Raw genomic sequence first — 18,776 nt, forward strand, 5'->3', positions numbered from 1 at the left:
CATGCAAATTGCTTGAAGCAGTGATAGTCTGGCAACTATAAAGGCCTAGGCCCAGATGTAATTATTACTTAATTCTCCCAAACATGTAAAGAGGAAGCAACTATTCCATAAAATAAAGGCAATGGAACACTACTGACCTCCTTTTGTGAAGCCTCAGTGTCAAAAGCAGATAGTCACACCACAGATGAAAATTACCAATTAATTTGTTTTATGAATATAAATGCAAAAAATCTTAATAAAAAGACTTTTAAATTGAACTCAACAACACATAAAAAAGATAATTCACCCAATGTTCATTCTTCATTCTAATGATGCCAGTATAGTTCAAATTATGTAAGTCAATAAATGTAATCTGTCACTCAAGTGGACTAAAAGACTACTTTAGGAAAGGTTATTGACATAACTAATATACTTTCATGGAAAGAGCACCAACCTAAAGACTTTATACAACACAACTTTCATCAAAATTATAATAAGTGGTGGAAAGCTCAGAATATTTTCATTAAAATCTAGAATAAGTCAGGTTGTCTACTTCCTCTACTTGTAATCAGTATGGTCCTTGAAGTCTTAGCTAAAGCAAGACACCCTGAGAAGAAATAAGAGGGTTACAACTGGAAAAGAAAGGAGACAAAGTATCCTTATTTGAAATTGATAAGATTTTATAAATAAGAGATGCTCCTCAAAATAGAAAACTTGCAAATCTGATAAACGTCTGTGGCATAGTGACTTAATACTAAAGTCACATGCAAGTCTGCACACCAATAACAACTATGTGAAGAAAGAAGTCAGAAATATAATCTCATTCTTAATTTTCACCCAAAGAAAATTACCTTGGGAATAATACTAACCAAGAACATTAAAGAACTCTACTGTGGTGGTCTGAATAGGTATGGATCTCATAGACTCATGTGTTTGAGTGCTTGGCCTGTAGAAAGTGGCACTATTAGGAGGTGTGGTCTTATTGGAGGAGGTGTAGCCTTGTTAGAGGAAGTTTGTCCCTGCGGAGGTAAGACTTTGAGGTCTTAAATGCTCAAGCTATTCCCAGTGTGAAATGAATCCAGTCTCTCTCTGGATGCCTTCAGATCAAGATGAAGACCTCTTGGCTCCTCCAGCGCAATGTCTGCCCGCTTGCTGCCATGCTTCCTGATACTGGACTAAATCTATGAAACTGTAAGTCATTCGCAAGGGAATATTTTCCTTTATAAGAGTTGCCTTGGTATGGTGCCTCTTCACAGCAATAAAACCCTAAGATATCTACGATGAAAACTTAAATACACTGAAGATGTTGAACAAAACTGTAGAAGGTAGAGGGATACCTCAAGTTCAATCACTATATAATTTAATATTGTATAGAGATTCAATGTATTCCCTGTAAAATTTGCATTTTTAACAAAATGGAAAAGGAAAACTTAAAATTCATATGGAAGCTCAGAAGACTCCAGATACCCAATGCAAATCTGAGCAAAGAGGATGCTAGAGGTAGAACCATCATACCTGATTACAAATTATACTACTGAATCATATAAACAAAACAGCATGGAACTGGCACAAAGCAGACAACAGATCAATAGGACAGAACAAAGAATCTTAGTAAGAATCCATTCATCTCTAGCTGCTGTATATAAAAAGATGCTGTAACATTCGTGATGCTGTGGTAAAATCTCAGCCAAAGCAACTTAAACAAAGAGAGACTTCTTTGAACTCCTGGTCTAGTTGGGTGTGGCAGGAAGGAATGGTAGCATATGACATGGCTCATCACATTGTATTTAAATCAAGAGAAAAAAGAGAAAGAGAAAGATGAACTCTGGTGCTCAGCTCCCTTTCTTCTTTATTTCCAGTCCAGGAAATCAGCCTCTGGTGTTGTATCACCCACATTTAGCATGGGTCTCCCCACCTCAGCTTACCTAATTTGGAAAATTCTTCATAGACATTCCCAGAAGTTTGTCTCCTAAGTGACTCTAGACTTTGTCAAGTTGACAATCTAGATGAACTATCCCAGATGTTGAAAATACATATCAGAGAGAAGATAGCATAATAAATATACTGTAAAAAGTAGATATCTATAGGTACAAGCATAAAACTACTGTCTTCCACCCTGTATAAGACCCAACTCCAATTTGATCAAAAACTTCAATATAAAAATCTAACATTCAAAAACTATTACTGGAAAAAGAAGAGAAAGTACTTGATTATATAGGCATATGTAGAAACTTTTTAAATAGAATTCTCATTGCTTAGAAAAGGATGGCAGAAATTGATAAATGGGATTTCAGAAAATCTAAAGCTTATCACAGAAAGTAGTTAATCTAGTGAAGAGTAAGGAAATCTTGGGTATCTATATATCTACCAGAAGATTAATATCTCGCACATTCAAAGAATTAAAACAACCAAGTAACAAGGAATTAGATAATGCACCCAACACAGACTAATGCTACAACACATCGTGAAAGATGAAATAAAAATGGACTATAACAAGTTCATGATGAAATGTTCAACCTCCTTGTCCATGAATGAAATTCAAATAAAAAAGAAATTAAGATTTCACTTCCATAACAACACTTGTGTTCAGTGTATATGCAAAACTGTTAGAAAGGAATACAGTTTTGTCTCTAAAAGGCTCATATCAGCCTGGCTGTATGTTAATCTCCAGCATAAGGATCTCAAGTCTCAGGGCAACAGGTTCTCTTACTGCAAGGCATACTGTCATTATTTTACTTGAATGAATGCTTGCCTAACTTTACCTCTAGTCCTTAGTCATCCATCACCTGGGGAGGAGTCCCAGCCTTGTCTGTTTTATTAAAGATGGAAGTGTTTTTCCAGTTTGCTGCTAACAGCTGGATCTTATGGCAATAGGCATGGAGTAGGGATAAGATCTTTTGGAACTGAAGAAGCAGTAGAACTGTTAAAAGTATTGTGGGGAAGTTATCAGAAGGAAAATGTGGTTCCAAACATTTGGAAGAAGCCTCTGTGAAAAGGGAAAAAGGCCCCAACAAAGAAAAATGCTTTATAAAGGTTTTTATTTTACCATGAGCTTCAGTAAGCGACTGTGACTTATGTGGATCCAGAAAACATAAATTTTTTTCTGGAACAAACCTGTTCTGATTGTTAAGCTTGGTTAAATTATTATCCTGAGGAAAACCAGTATATTGATAAGGAGAAAATGGGGGGAGTGAAATTAATCTGATAGGGTTTACAGTATGTAAAACTCAGCAAATTTCAAAAGCTGAAGTTAGCAGAGAGGATTTGGGGATTGACAGGGATCAAAATTACTGTATTAAAAATCAATTTAAAAGGAGAGCCTCAGAAATAATCAGCCCCGTGTTTCCAAACAGAGTAAGTCCTGGCTTTGAAAACTGAAGCCTTGTGTGGGAGGTCTCCGTTATTCAGATGAAAACTTTTATTCTCTGGGCAGAAATAATTTCCCTCAATTTTGCCTCGGTGGTACTATATTGAGTAAAAATTATTCCTTAAAATTCATATTCTCTAGGGCTGAGGGTCATGTCCTCTAGCTTAGTGTTAGAGTGCTTACCCAACATGCATAAGGCCCTGGTTTCAATCCCTAGCACCGTGCAAAACAATTTTAAAAGTTCATCTCCTTTTAAAAGTTAAAACAGGTATTAGATTTTAGGCCCTGGTTTCAATCCCTAGCATCATGCAAAACAATTTTAAAGGTTCTTCTTCTCTCAAAATTTAGGACAATTATTAGATTTTAGGGTATCTGTCTAAAGTTTATGTAGACAAGTCATTCCTACTCAGCCTCTTTCCCTGTTCACAGTGGATTCCTCCAACTCTTTGGTACTACAGTGTCCTCCTTTTGATGACCACCCTGAAATACTTTTAAAAAACAACTCTCCTGCGTCTCCAGCTCCAAGAGCTCTCATTTCTACACTATACCTATTCCTCACACATTACCAGCAAACTGGAAAAACACTTCCAAACTTTAAGTAAACAGACAATCCTAAGACTCTATCAGGTCTTGGGTGAGTAAAGTCTAGAGGAAAAGTTAGGGACGGACACTATCCATACAAAATAAAAGGTAGTAGAGATCTGAAGAGTACATATGCATGTCCAATTGGTCTACCCTGGGCAGGTTACATAGTAAGTAAAATCTAAATATATAGTAAATTAAACCAGTTATAATGTTATAAAATAATAACAATAAAAGCATAAGGTGCATTGATAGGAAGGATCCTGATACAGGGTCTGAAATTAGAGATATAAAGTTATCAACCAGTTAGAAAGTACTCACAATGTTTCTAATCAATAACTAATGAGATTCTAAACCCTTGAAATCTTCTTCATATTTTATGAATCTAGCACTTAATACATACTTACTAAACATTATTAAATACCTTTGTACTTGGTAATGAAATTGAGGTGTTCATGGTATCTTGTTTCCTTTGTTCTGTTTCTTCTAACTTCACAGGGTTTATCAGTTTATTTAAATGTTCATTATTTACAAATTTCCTTGAAAATGTAGTTAACAACCCAGATTAAAAAAAAAAAAGCAAAAAAAATCCAAAAAAACCTTTCTATAAAATCCAAAGAGCTTATCATTTTCTTAGTTTCATTTATACATTTTGGGGTATGAGATGTTCTTATAATTTCTTTTCCTTAGATTAAGAAATGGGTGCAGTTTTATATTTGCAAATTAAAGCTTGATCTGATTAAAAATTATTCTGACATTTAAAGCTATTTAAAGTATGTTTGTATCACCAAGCTTTAAAAAAATAATCATTAGCTTAGGCAAAGGTCATAGAGGAGAAATGATGGCAAATAGAAGAGGTTTTAGTCTACTCTTTTGAAGAGTTTAAAGTAAAATATATGTGAATATATATATAAGACTTAAGTGAGACCTCGTCTCACCAAAATAGCCTACCAAATAGTAGAACCAGTAGTACTCAACAACAGAGAAGCACAGGAGGTTTTCAGTCTGACCATGTGAGAATGGCTAGTATCAGTCAGTGTACATGTCGGCAGCAACTGACACCAAGTAATTCATTCATATTCCTAGGAAATGAGAAAACACAACACAACTCACAATAGCCTCCCCAGGATACAAAAGAAAAGCACACACAACCACAAAGATTCATCCAATTAGATTCTTCAGTCAAGATGCTAGTTCAGTCTTCATTTTTACTACCTGTCTTGTGATTGCTAACAATTTAGTTGGAAAAAAGAAATCCTATCCAATAACACATTTTCATTCATTGTCTGAAGAAAAGCAAGTTATAAAAACAATCATGCCTCTTATTGTTTTTTTTATTAAGAGATGGGAACAATGTCCTAGAAAAACTGGAAGAAAGCAGGGCCTCTCTCTGAAAACTTATTTGTACACTCTATCTTGTAATTAAGAAGTAAATGACACTATTTAATTTAATCATGAAAACATGAGTATCTGTGAAGAAGGATAAGATGGGAAGAAAGAAAAGCCAATGCTTATTTTAAAATAAAAGATGTCATATTTGCTGTGTTAAAAGATGGTCTAAAACTTGACCATATTGATGAAGCTCCAGGCTAATTAAAAGCAATCAAAAAAAACTGGAGGTGCAGTATATTATGTAATATTGAAAAACTAATGTCTGTATCACACTGTTCCTTCATGATAAATTTGTATTGTTCTATCATTTATTGCACCCCATGCTATTAAACATCTAATAAGCTTATGTTAAAAAAATAAAAACTCCACTGGGTAAATATGTGGCTGATTAAATTATTACACTTGCTTCTCTTCCCTGTATGTTGACTCAAAAGACTTTCTCAGATTTACTATTTTTATGCCACTAATTTTGCCTTCAGTTATAAGAGACGCCACGAGTTAATGGAATTTGAGAATGGGAGTTTGCTGTTGAACCTGGCAAATTACATTTGCTCATTTGAAACAAAAATAAGAAAAGGTAACGGAGATTTGAAAATGGCAGGAAAATGTGAGTTGTCGGATTCTTGTTTCTCAGCCTTACTAGCTTCAATCTCATTTTCAGAAAGTCATATTTATAATTAGAATGAGAGATAAGTCAGAATGGAGAAGGTAAATAATACCAATAAAGATTAGAATAAAGTCCTAATTATTTTTTCCCATCTAAATGATTCCTCAAATTCTTATGGCTTAAGGTAAAGAAAAAATTTAATAACTGTCATTTCCAAAACCTTGACTAACCAATAAGCACACATCACTTGTGTCCGTTTCTCGTCCTCTTTTGAATGGAACAAAGTGACTTTCAGAAGCTGGGAAATGCGTAATTACCCAGGCAGGAGCTGGTGGCCTTTGATCTTAATTACAGTGCTTTATCCATCCATCACTGTTGCTGGAGGACTAGTCCTTGTGAACTCTTTAAAGGAGCTGGAAGCCCTGTCGAGACAAATTTGAGCTTCAAAACAGCTAATCAGAATCGTTGCTTTCTTGTCCTGCATCATAGATTGCAATTGTCACTCCATTTTTGCCTTTTAAGTTAAATAAGACCATAAAGTCTTGCTCTGGTAAGATTTGTCCTAGGCTATATGCTTTTTTGGGGGAATTGGGTCTTCAGATTCTTTCCCTTAGGTAGTGGTGTGCAAACAAGACAGGCATCTAAAGTACTTGATAAAAATGCCAATTTTTGCATTCCTTTAATTTATTCGATAATTCCTTCAATTTCTCTATCTCAAATCTCAAATGAGTGAAGAGCCTCAGAGCACAGGAAGGGCTAGAGCTGTTTCTTCAAGTGTGACCTGATAATTACGCAAGTCAAATAATTTTGGCCTATTAAACAATTTAAAGACTCCAGCCAAGCCTAACCATCAGAGCCACCAGTCATAAATGGGACATTTCCCTCCATACTTGGAAAAAGCAGAAGTAAACATATATATCCCTGTGTTTCATGAACTACATTTGGGCCTCTGAGTACTAGTGGTACTGTCAAAATGTCAACTCTGATTTCACATAAAATAATTTGGGAAATATTAGCAAACACTGTTAACAAAAATCACTACTCCAATTTGGCTCTTCTCTCAGATAGCTGCTTCCAGTTCTGCCCCTTGATGGCCATTTCACCTGCCCTTAAATACATGATTCTGTTGTTATTCTTGCATTGTTTCCACAAAGGCCATTCTACTTGAGGTACCCTGAAATCTGGGAATGCATCTCATTTATCTTCTGCCTCCATGACTCTGTAGCATAAACACTGACATAAAAAGACATTAGTCAAATAAACTAAATAAAGCAAGACATAGTTTTCTTTATTTATGGTTTGAGGATAAATATCATTTCTTACAGCTGTTGTAACAAGTTGCCCCAAACTTTGTGATGGAAAGCAACACAAATTTTACATGTTACAGTTTGGTGGGTCAGAAGCTTTATACAATTGCTGAAATCCAAAGTTTTGGCAGGGCTCAGTTCCCTCTGGGGAATAATTTGTTTGCTTATTTTTTCAGCCTTCAAAAGCTGCCTATCTGTCTTGCCTCATGACTCTCTTCCACCTTCAAAACCATCAGTTAGCTATGTTATGTTGTATTTTTCATATTATATCATGTTGACTCTTCGACTTTTAAAGACTCTTATGTTCACACTGATCACATAGGTAATCCAAATTAGTCTATCTTTCAAAGCTGGCTAATTGGAATCCCTAATTAGTAGCTATCTTATTCCCTTTGGGCCTATAGTATAGTGTACTCATATATTCTAGAGATTAGAATGTAGTTTCTCATAGAGGCCATCATCCTGCCACCTTCCAAGTAGATCAGATACACTGAGATACCAGTCAACTGTGTGAGCTTATATGACTCTAATAATATGACCTTGTCATTAGTAGATATGATTTTCATCTGGAGCTTTGAATTTGAACAAGAGCTTTATACATTTTCACCTTGTCTTTGCTAGTGTTTTGTTGGGGACAGGCAACTCATCCCCTCTAAAATCCGTAGTACTTAATTCTAAAGAGATGAGACAAGGTTAAGATCTGTAATGATTCTTGTTCTTAATTTATACTTGATAAGGAGGAAAATGACACGTAAGATATACTGTCCTTGATTGTTACTCTATGTTGAATTGTGTCCATGGTGAGGACACATGTGTCCCCACAGGGGACAGGAATAGTCTAGCACACTAGACACAAACTAGCAGAAGTGAGCCATGCAGGAAGGAGGTACATTCTAGAGTCGAACTGGCTTATTTTTAGTTTAAAGTCCTTGGGAACTGTAGATTATAGGTCACAGTTTCAACTTTCAGGAGTTGTAATACAGACAATTTAAAGAATTCATGACACTCATACAATAAGATGATCTTAAAGGTGGATCTTTAAATCACATCTTTCACACATGGAATACACTTTGCTGATAAATTTCCCTGTCCCCAGAACATTCAAATGTGCCAGAAGCCTAGAAGCAACAGTGAGAATTATAATAGCATTGTGGTAAGACCCTGAAGTACTTCTTCATGACTGAATCTGATGTGTATATTAGCCCATAGAGATAAATTATAAGTTGATATTCCTTCAATTGAAGTGTATCTCTTTGTTCCTATCCTAGGTCTCACTTTGTATATGAACTGAATTTGGACAATATAAGCAAACTGCAACATGCTGAATTTCTTACAGACTGTCAGCAAGATAAACCTAATTGTTAGAGAAACCCAAATCTGATTTCCCCATTGAAAGATACAGATCTATTCGTTATCCAACACTAGAAATTATATTCTGTGTTATTTATTTAGTCAGTCTTCCTAAGAATACACAAAGAGCTTTTTAATCTGTGTTTTTAATTCTAACTGTAATTAGAAGTAATGGCTCTTTTGTGACTCCCTGGAATTAGCAGTATCTACAAGTGCTCATTACATGAAACATTAAAGACAAGGAGAGAGCAGTTGCTTCAAAACATGAGCCTGTAGGAAGCTCTTCTTACAAGGCCTGCATGCTTTAGTAAGAAGCTCAAGGAGAAGACCACCAGAGAAAGTATAGCCTAAGCTCACTTTCTGTATGAGGAATCTCTTTCTGATGTTCCCATTGTTTGAGGCCAATACAACCGCAGAGGATAGAGGAACTGTCAGCGCCATCCTTGGAAGCCAGTTTGCCTGGTCTCAGAGTAAGAAGGGGGCCAGTATGGGAAGAGGCCAAATGGTGACGTCTGTGCAAGACACATTTCTTCCTTTGTATGTGTTCTGTCACCACCCTTCCACTTAGGATATATTTATAAAGCAGAGTTAATAAAGTTTACCTTTAAGCAAAAACAAACATACAAACTAAAAACTAATTTAAATGAGAAACACTCTTACAATGTGTTAGCACCATGAACCACCTTTGAATAGAGGCTGACAGAATACAGATATTGTATAAATGGGTCACATTGTTATGATGTCTACTTTTATGTTTTCCTTCAATTATCACATTATTTCCAAATATAATCTTTATTTATGTATTTATTTTAATTTTTCACAGGCTTATAGTTTGAAAAGATATTTAGAAAGAATCAGATGTGTCACAGAATGGATTCAAAGGGTGTTAAATGAAGCGTGTTAAACTAGACGCTAATTCTAAGAGAAAATAATGTAAAGGACACAATTTATACCACAAACAGAGACTTCGAGTCTAGATATTAACTTTTACATTTGTTTTGAGTATTAATCTGGCTAAAAATAGCAAATAAATGTATTGTTTTGTTTATTAGGAAATTAATCCACTGATTTATTTACTAATTTTGTACCATTTATTCTTGCATTAATATTTTTTTTAGAATTGGATTGGGAATGAAATGACAGACTTTGTGACTTTTATCCATCCTTTCTTATTTCATAATATTGCCAGTATTGCCAAATGCAAAGCTCCATGTATGTAAATGCCCAAAGAGCTTTTGCAAAGACTGAAATAAATTAGCATTGATTCAGAACACAATCAAATCCATAATATCTCAATATGTTCAGGTAGAAAAAAAGAAAAAAAAGGGTGAAATCTTTAGTAGATTATAGTACTTTGAAATGCATATTTAAACTGTCCCGTTTTGACTGGCATTAGTATTCATCAATTAGCCATAATAGCATGCTATTGACTCTATTCTATATGTATATATAAAAAGAAATGCATGAATTACCGTAGCATGGAGTTAAAAATATCAGCCTATCCTGTCTTTCTTTAATAAAACAATAACAACCAAAGTCTTCTTTGAGCTGCTCTCAAAGACAAGGTCAGGAAAGACAAGTGTAAGTATGTAGATGACTATGATTATGGAATGATTAAATTTGGTCTTTCTTAAAATAGATTTGTAAACTGAGAACTACCAGGGTTGACTGCTCAGAAAAATCAACTCACAGTATTCACCCACTGGGCAGCAAAGAGGACAGTGCTGGGTTCTTGTGCTGATATACAGTTTTCTTTTTATTGAAGAAACATTCATGCAATACATTTTGATTATGTTTTCCCTTCTCTCTTGAGTGCTTGGATTACAAGCATGAGACACCACACTAGAATTCTCAAGAACTTTTGTACGTATGCACCTTACAATAGGAAGCTTAGTATTCATATTTCCTTCTTTCTATGATGTTTTATGGTTACATTTTTATTATAAATGAGGAGATATTTTAGCCTAAAGAAAATGTTTTTTATAAACCTTCCAAGACTGAGTTAAACCACACTCTCATGACTGTACACATTCTTGTGCCTTCTCTCAAGTTGGTAAGACTACGGAAATAAAGGCACTCTTAAAAAACTTAAAAGCGTTTAAAAAGACTTTGACTTTTTGGATTTGTCAGTGTGTTGAGAACTGCTGACAGTCATCATGGCTACATGAAAAGAAAATTTTTTACTTATATATATAGACGTGTCTCATCCACCACCACAAATGCCCGCAGAAGGATGTGTATAAGAGGGAAGGGGCTCTCTAGTCCATAAGCTTGGAATCTGTAAGCTGCTGTCAATCCAATGCAGTCTTCAGGGAAGGCCCGAGAGGGAACATGGTAAAGGCTGCTGCTGAGTCACAGCTGTGTTCTTAGAAACTGAGTCCAGAAGCTGGTGAATGGAATGAGCGATTTTTATAATTGAAGGAAGGTTTTTGAGCACTCAATAATTTGGCATACAGCTTTGTTGTCATTCCTGTCCCCAGCTCCAGCTAAATTTAATGTTTAGGTCATCCAAGAAGATAGATTCTGGGTCCATTTGTTTCTCCTAAGACTGCTGCTTGTAGAGAAAACAAGGAAGGAGTAAAGAGTCTATTCATATTTCACATTTCAACCTGGGAGTTATTAACAATCTCTGTCTCTGGCTGGGTCTCTCTCCTTTGAGTTTATAGTCTGTTTTCTCTTTCTGTATTCCCCATTTCATGTATCTTTCCTCTTCTGTTTTCTCCATCAGAAACCACACAGGAAGAGAAAGAGTCAGCCCGACAAGAGAGTGAATTATACAGATGAAAATAAATAGCCTTTCACAATCCAAGGCAATGCTATGGTAACCTAGTCCTGCCCAGCTCTAGGACTCAGATTCTAGTGTGAGCCTCTAGCAGGCACAGGTGGCAAGTGTCAGTTTAACCCCTTTCTAACCCTGCTGTTTTCAACACTCAGAACCTCTCTCATAAGTCTTACAAAGTAGCAAATTCCAACTTCAAATCTCATGCCGTTAAATTAACAACATCACAGTGCTTTGTATGGTGTGAATGTCTCCCATAACTTTACACGGGAAACACTCTTCAGATTTCATTTACCAGTTTAAAAATAGCAAACTCTAATTTGAAACAGTCTCTTCCCCCGACAGAGGCACACTATTGTGAACTCTCGCTAATATTCCTTCTCAGTGCAAGGTAAATATTTTTCTACAAACACAAACAAAATTCCGTTTCATCACAGGTTTTAGAAGTCATATTTGTCAAAAGATGATGTTTGTTTTGAAACAAATCAAACAGAAAATATTCCTTAGAGCTAAAATGACAAGCCACAATCTGTTTCACATAACAATGGCTATCTAGTTTTAAGATATAAATCAAAATTTCCAGTGTTTATTTTGACTTGAAGATTGTCCAATAGATTATTACATCCCTGCCCAATGAAATTTCTTTTTCTTGGGTGGGTGGGAAGTAAGCATGGCAACTGATACATTTTATTATTTTTTAACATCTTAAAATGGTGCAATATTTTTAAAGTAATGTTTTAATTAATTAATTCACTGATAATGATTAATCTCACCCCCTCCTCCTACCTCTAACATCTCCCAGATCCTCCCTCATTTTCTACCCCTGCTACCTCTCTCTCTCTCTCTCTCTCTCTCTCTCTCTCTCTCTCTCTCTCTCATTGAGTCCAATAGTGTGACAAATTTTTAAAAATGGATGTCGTCAAACTTTGTCACTTAGTAACTCAAGAAATAAAGTATAAGATAACTGTAGAAAAAATGTCTATAGACCACTTTAAGTCCATACGAAGTCCAAAGTAGTAGCATTATGCTCGCTAAACAAGGATGGGTTCTTTAGTACACAGCAGAAACACTCGGAATACACAGGCACACCAGTTCAGTTTTGACAGACGTCAGGTCAGATTTAAACTCACCGCTGGATGTAAGGGTCAGGGCAGTACTGTAGGGTGGCACACCGTGAAGTTTCAAAATTCATTTCCTTCAACTCTCTTTGATACCAACAGATGGGGAGCAATTCTATAAAATATACATATACACCTGAGAATATCTAGGTATGTAGCCAGGAGGCTGTAAGCAATAGGGTCAAATGCCATCAGACATAGAAGTTTAGACACTTCCCCCCCTTTACACAGATTTGCAAAGAGGCGGGGTATTTCTTCCTTTCAGCCAATGAGAGTCTTCAAGTGACCAGAGCATCATAAACAGTCGATTCTTACCAGCTGGGCATCATCTGTAAAGCTCTTCTTCCTCTCTGCCACAGTTTTAGAGCCCTTGACGTAGAGTGGCCACACTTGTTGGCAGTTTGTAGGCATCTCTGAACTTCTGATCTTGCTCCTGATTGGGTGCTTGCATGAATGGCATCAGAAGTTAATCACGAGAGCCAGGACTTGTCACTGAGCTAATAAATGTCGCCCTAGCTCCAACTGAATAACATCTCCTTGATCTGTATCCTGATTTGATTTGAGAGCTCCTGTCAGTGCTGCTGTGGCTAGAATGTTTTGCAGAGACGCTTAGGAGATTTCTTTTCCGGCTCCTTCCCAGCCCCCCTTCAGCCTCCCCTTTCAGCCAACCGCCTGTTGTGGTCACAATCTCAAATAGCAAAGACAGGGAAATTCCTTGATTATATTTAACCAAGAACTCACTCTTCGTTCAACCAGAGAGAGAGAGAGAGAGAGAGAGAGAGAGAGAGAGAGAGAGAATATCATGTCTATGTATTTAGAAATATTTTCTGTCCCAAATATAGGAAAGTAGCCTGTAGTGATTTTTTTATCCATCCAGATATAAGCAGTGAGATTTTTAATGTGATATTAAAACAGGAGTTAATACTTTCTTTTACAATGTTTCCTAATAATTTTATTATTTGGACATTTATTTAGAATTATTTCAGATTTCCTGTCAATGGGGGAAAATAAAGTTTATTTCGAACTCTATCAGTCTGTCTCATGGTCTTGTTTCACTTTTAGCTGCTGCTTTTAGTCTCCTTTGACCTACCTTGCTATAAAAATCTGACACTGTTTATATAGTCAAGAATTACTATATTATCAGGCAAAGTCTCCATGATGATGAATTTGTTTCCTTTCTGAATGTAGGCTGTAAACCAATCCTGGTTCTGTGGATTTAGAAATTGAATGAAATATGATTCAGAAGCTAAATTAGAATAGAGTCCAGGAGGGAAATAGAGCTGCATGCCCAAGTGTCACTGACATGGTAAGTACATATCTCCATTCATGCCGTAGTCATAGACACCTGCAAACTAGTGACATCAGAAAATGTCAAAGTTGTGAGACAAGCTGAAGAGAAATATGACATTTTTCCTGTAAGAAATTCTGGTTCAAAATGTGTTCGTAAAGATGTTTTATTTGTTTTTCCAGCCAGGGAGAAGCTATTTAAAACTTGACATTCTCTTCCTTTACTCAGGCTGAGTGTGTCTAACATCTGTGAATTGTGAAACTCACACACATGCCGGCCTGATCCCCAGCCAAATCTGACAGCTTGCTCCAAAAAATGTGAAACTTGAAGCAAAGATCATTTCACTAATTAATTATAGATTTGCTCATTGGAATTGAAGTGTTTGGCTTTCATCCTCTGAGCAAATTCAGATGACCTGATACCCAAGTTCTTAAAATGAGAATAGTCAATTTCCTGTGGCCATGGGCTTGGGGGAGTTCCATCATACTGGACCTGTCTGCTCCTAGTTGTGAGATGAGGCTCTGAAGGCACAGGAAGGATGATCTCCTAGCCAAAGGCAGCCTAAGCTGACCCCAAAAACACAAGAATAGGGGATAGCATTAGGGGCAAAGCATATGTTTAGTGTGGAAAATGCCCTGGGTTCAGTCCTCAGTAGCAAAAAAATTAAGAAAGACTGGGACTATGATTTCATGTGCAGAGTGTCTTAAATTTTAATAAACCCGTAAGTCACTTGGAATTCTTATCCATACAGAATCTGCTTCTTTATTTCCAGGGTGGGGTTTGGGATTACATTTCTAACTATGGGATGATTAGGTAGCTAGCCTAATGATCAGATTTGAAGTGGTAAGATCTATGCTCACCTCTAGTCTGGCATTTATAATTGAGTACGTGCTGACAAGTAAAAAGAACTTGTCAAAAAGTGTTTTATATCATGATCCAAAGTCACAGACTTCCACATAAGCAGTTTTCAAGTACTCTTCATGCATATTTTCATTTACAAGTTTTAGAACTTAATTTAAAAAGTTTAAGTTTAAAATATTTTAAAGCATATGCCATTATATCAAGTTGTTATAGAAAATACTATATTATACATATATATGTATATATATGCATATATATGTATAGTACAGAAGGCAGGTTATTAGGTGGCAATGGATTTTATAGAAATAATTATGAAGTACATTGGTTCCTCCTACTTAGTGGAAATAAACAGAGTTAACTTGACTTAGAGAAAAAAAAGCAAACTCTTCAGGATCACACATTATAGCATAAGAACATCTATGACCTGGGAAAATGAGTGACAATTTGCAATTACTATGCCTGCTTCATACCTGCATTCTACTACTCCTAGACACTCTAGTTACTTCTCAAATGTGTACTTTTTTTTTGTGAGATTCAAGTTGGAAATTTTTCTGAGGTTTTTAAGTTTCTTAGAAAGTATGGTAGAATCACTTACACGGGCATGCGGGAGAAGGGTATGTCTGGAAGAGAAGCCCACCCACATTGTTTTTGGATGCTCGGTGTGACTTTGAGGGTATCAGGTTTGTCTGTTAGGGAACCTGCCAACCTCTACCCTGCTTAATTGGCTTCTGTGTTTCCTTGTATGCTTCTCAATCAAAACTTCCCCATTCACTGGGACAAACCCCTGAATCCATTTTTCCAACCTACGACCTGAAGTCTACAAGATGCTTGTGAACATCCTGGATTTGTGTGAAGCAGGAATAAAGACTTTATAGAAACAGTAATGTTAGTATGTAGAGCACTTAACATAATGTCCCAGGTAGAAATATGCCGTCCTTCTCCACTTCTAGCAGCCAAGAACATGCCCCGCCTGACTCAGGTATTGAGCACAGAAACTCTTTCTGAAATCTGTGGCATTTATCACACAATGGCTGTTATTTATGCACTTTCTGGTCTGGGCTGCAAATTTTTATCATTCTCCTCCTGATTTGGATAGGAAAAGAACTCTACCTTCCGAGGAGAGAACAGTAAGTGTAGGGTGGTGTAAGACAGATGTTGCTATGAATAGCTTATGACCTTGTGTGTTCCCCCAGCCATGACAGTTTGTGATTGTGGTCACTGTTGTTTATCAGAGAAGCTGAGTTCAGAGCACCTGGACCTTAAGCCCCATCTTGTCTAGCTCAGTATATCCTATATCATTTCAGATTGTGGGAACAAAAATGGAACCTTCTAGGATATACGGTGGTAAATGTAGCAAGTATCTTCAGCACCAAATTCATTTCAACGACAGTCTCTTTTCATCAAGGAAAGCTTGCCTTGGAAGAGGGTCTTACTATCAGTGTGCGTGAATTCTGGTTCTGCTATTATTCTACCTAGATGTCAGACTGTAATCATTACAAGAAGCATGGAGCATACGGTGCTGACATTTACGTAAAGGTAGAACCAAAATTCATATGTACAGATAGTGAGGGAGTACTAAGTCACTGAAGAAGCACATCCCTTACAGACTTAGCTATCACCTTTTGATCTGACCTTGAGCTTCTTGCAGGTCCGTCGATCCACCACATGGAAATATTTATAGCTAAACTAATGACTAGAGTCTCTTCAGAAGACAGAAATGGATTCAGGGGTTTGTCCCAGTGAATGGGGAAGTTTTGGTTGAGAGGCATACAGGGAAACACAGAAGCCAATTAGGCAGGGTAGAGGTTGGCAGGTTCCCTAACAGACAAACCTGATACCCTCAAAGTCACACCCAGTGTCCAAAAGCAATGTGGGTGGGCTTCTCTTCCAGACATACCCAAACAGCTGTGTGGGGGACGCTCTTCACTCCCACCCGTTCTTTGCTCAAAGTCCACGTGAGTGGGAGATAAGTAAGGAAACACAGGAAGTCCTTATTTGGTACTGCCCAGATTTGTTTTTTCCGGAAGCATCTGTTAGATCCAAAGCAAGATGCGCCTTTCCTCTATACATTTCACTGAGTTTCCTAAAGGATGAAATCTCTTACATAATCACACTTCAACCATAGAAACTACAAAATGAACATCCATAAAATATATACTCTGCGTCCATTTCAAATTGTCTGCTGTGCCAATTATGCCTGTATAGGGATAGAAAAATCCTGATTCATGCATTCCCCTGTTTAGTCTTTCTCTCACTGGGAACAGGTCCTTCAGCTGCTTCACGACATGGTTATTTGGAAAGATGACAGGCCAGTTGCTTAGTTTAGTTTTTGGTGGATATTTTCTCCTGAGTAGATTCAGTTACTTGATTTGGGCAGAAATGGTATGAAAATGAGGCTCAATACACCACAGTCATCGTGAATTGTATGGCTTTTAAAATCCCTCCAGTGAATTTTCTTCAAATTTAAAGCTCTGAGAAGTAGATCATTTTAAAACTTTCACAGTAATTTCCAAGACTTCAGAAAATTCCTCTATAGTTTGTTTATAATATCATATACTTCTATGCCATATATACTTGTAAAATATTTGAATTCTCATTGTTTTACATTGTTGTTCCTTCCTACTCTGTTTCTGCTTCATCCCCTCTCCTCCAACAAGGTCCTGAGAAGGGGCAGGGGACAGGTTTTGAAGAGTCACACAAAGGCAATTTGAAAGGGTGAATTTTAGGCTGGGCCGAAAAAGACCCATTCAAGCAGGTTTTCAGTTTTGCTTGTGAATAGTTAAAGCACTGCAGGTCGTCCTGATGTAATGAATGGCAGCTCACCATGTTCTCCTGTGTGGAGTCACTGTAGGCTCAGGCTGGAGGTCACTTTAGGAATCAGCAGGGAAGTATCTGTGGGCTACTTTATTAGGAACACAAAATGGTACATAAAAATCAGTGACTTCAATATTTACTTAAAATTCAAATTGTTTTTATTATCATATATATCAATACACATAATATTTATTCAGTATATATAATATAAATATATATATGTATACATAATACAATTGACATAAAACAATTAAATATACACTATACATGATACAGTTTTGAGAAAGATATGTGAAATAGAGATTATCTTAGTTTTGGTTCACGTAGGCGCATACACCTGTGAGGAGCCACAAACATTAGGGTTGTCTGTCAAATTTCCAGTTGACACAATAGATGAAAAGCCTATGAAAAATTCTTTTCAACTCCAAGAGTCTAAGACTCTATGTTTATTAATTTCTGAAAAGTCTGTTTAGATGTTTGATCCAAGTATGTATCTAGCTTTATAATGTCATTGCCTTACAAAACCGAGTTTATAAAATACTTAGAGATTACAAAATACATTTGTGGTGTTACCAGAGTCTGGGGAGAGGGGTGGTTTGGAAGTGGTTGATTAACATGTATTGGGTTTCAGTTTTGCAAGATGAAAATCTTGAGATCGGTTACATGACACTGTGTCTATATTTAGCTCTACTGAACTGTACATGTAAAAACGATTAAGGCACTAAACAGTCTATATAAATTTATCTCCTGTATTTAAAAAATTAAAATTAGGCATAGGTTAGTGCTTAAATAAGTAGCATAAACATCAAAGGTAAGAAACATAAAGAAAATCAGAGAGTATTTCTTCCAAAATATTCAACATGAATGTCTTTGTGTGTCTTGAATTTGTGATCTTCTGAATTGTTTTTTTTTACAAGATTTTGTATCAAAGCAATATATTAGGCTTTTGTTATGGATAATATTTGCTAGGCTAGCCAAAATCTGACTTCAGACTATGGACATATTTCAGTCAGTTAGTAAACTGTTTAGCAGAACCCAGATAAAATGTTGAGCGTGAATGGAGACAGATGTAACCCCAATACTAGGGAGCTAGGGACAAGATGATCTGTAGGGCTCACTGGCAGCCAGCCTAGTCTACTGGGCGAGATCCAAGCCAGAGATCCAGATTAAAAGGGGAGAGGGGAAATCGACATGACACCTGAGCGTTCACACACATCTGCATTTATATATATATATACATTCACACACATCTGCATTTTATATATATATATATATATATATATATATATATATATATATATACATATATAATGCATATGCAAGTATATATAG

General features: G+C 36.4%; 1 protein-coding gene across 1 annotated transcript in view; it reads right to left on the minus strand.

Annotated features, from left to right (window-relative positions):
* The window catches only part of Tp63 (tumor protein p63), a 203,997-nt gene extending 191,076 nt beyond the window's left edge, over positions 1–12,921 (minus strand). Inside the window, exons 1-2 of the mRNA XM_028783900.1 lie at positions 12,797–12,921; positions 12,494–12,596 (exon numbers count right to left, since the gene is read on the minus strand). Of these exons, the coding sequence (XP_028639733.1) occupies positions 12,494–12,555 (62 nt within the window). The 5' untranslated portion in view covers positions 12,556–12,596; positions 12,797–12,921. The remainder of the gene's footprint in view (positions 1–12,493; positions 12,597–12,796) is intronic.
* Positions 12,922–18,776: the final 5,855 nt, after the last annotated feature.

Source organism: Grammomys surdaster, unplaced genomic scaffold (assembly GCF_004785775.1).
Source record: "Grammomys surdaster isolate TR1022 unplaced genomic scaffold, NIH_TR_1.0 1166, whole genome shotgun sequence".
In the NCBI taxonomy this organism is placed as follows: Eukaryota; Metazoa; Chordata; class Mammalia; order Rodentia; family Muridae; genus Grammomys; species Grammomys surdaster.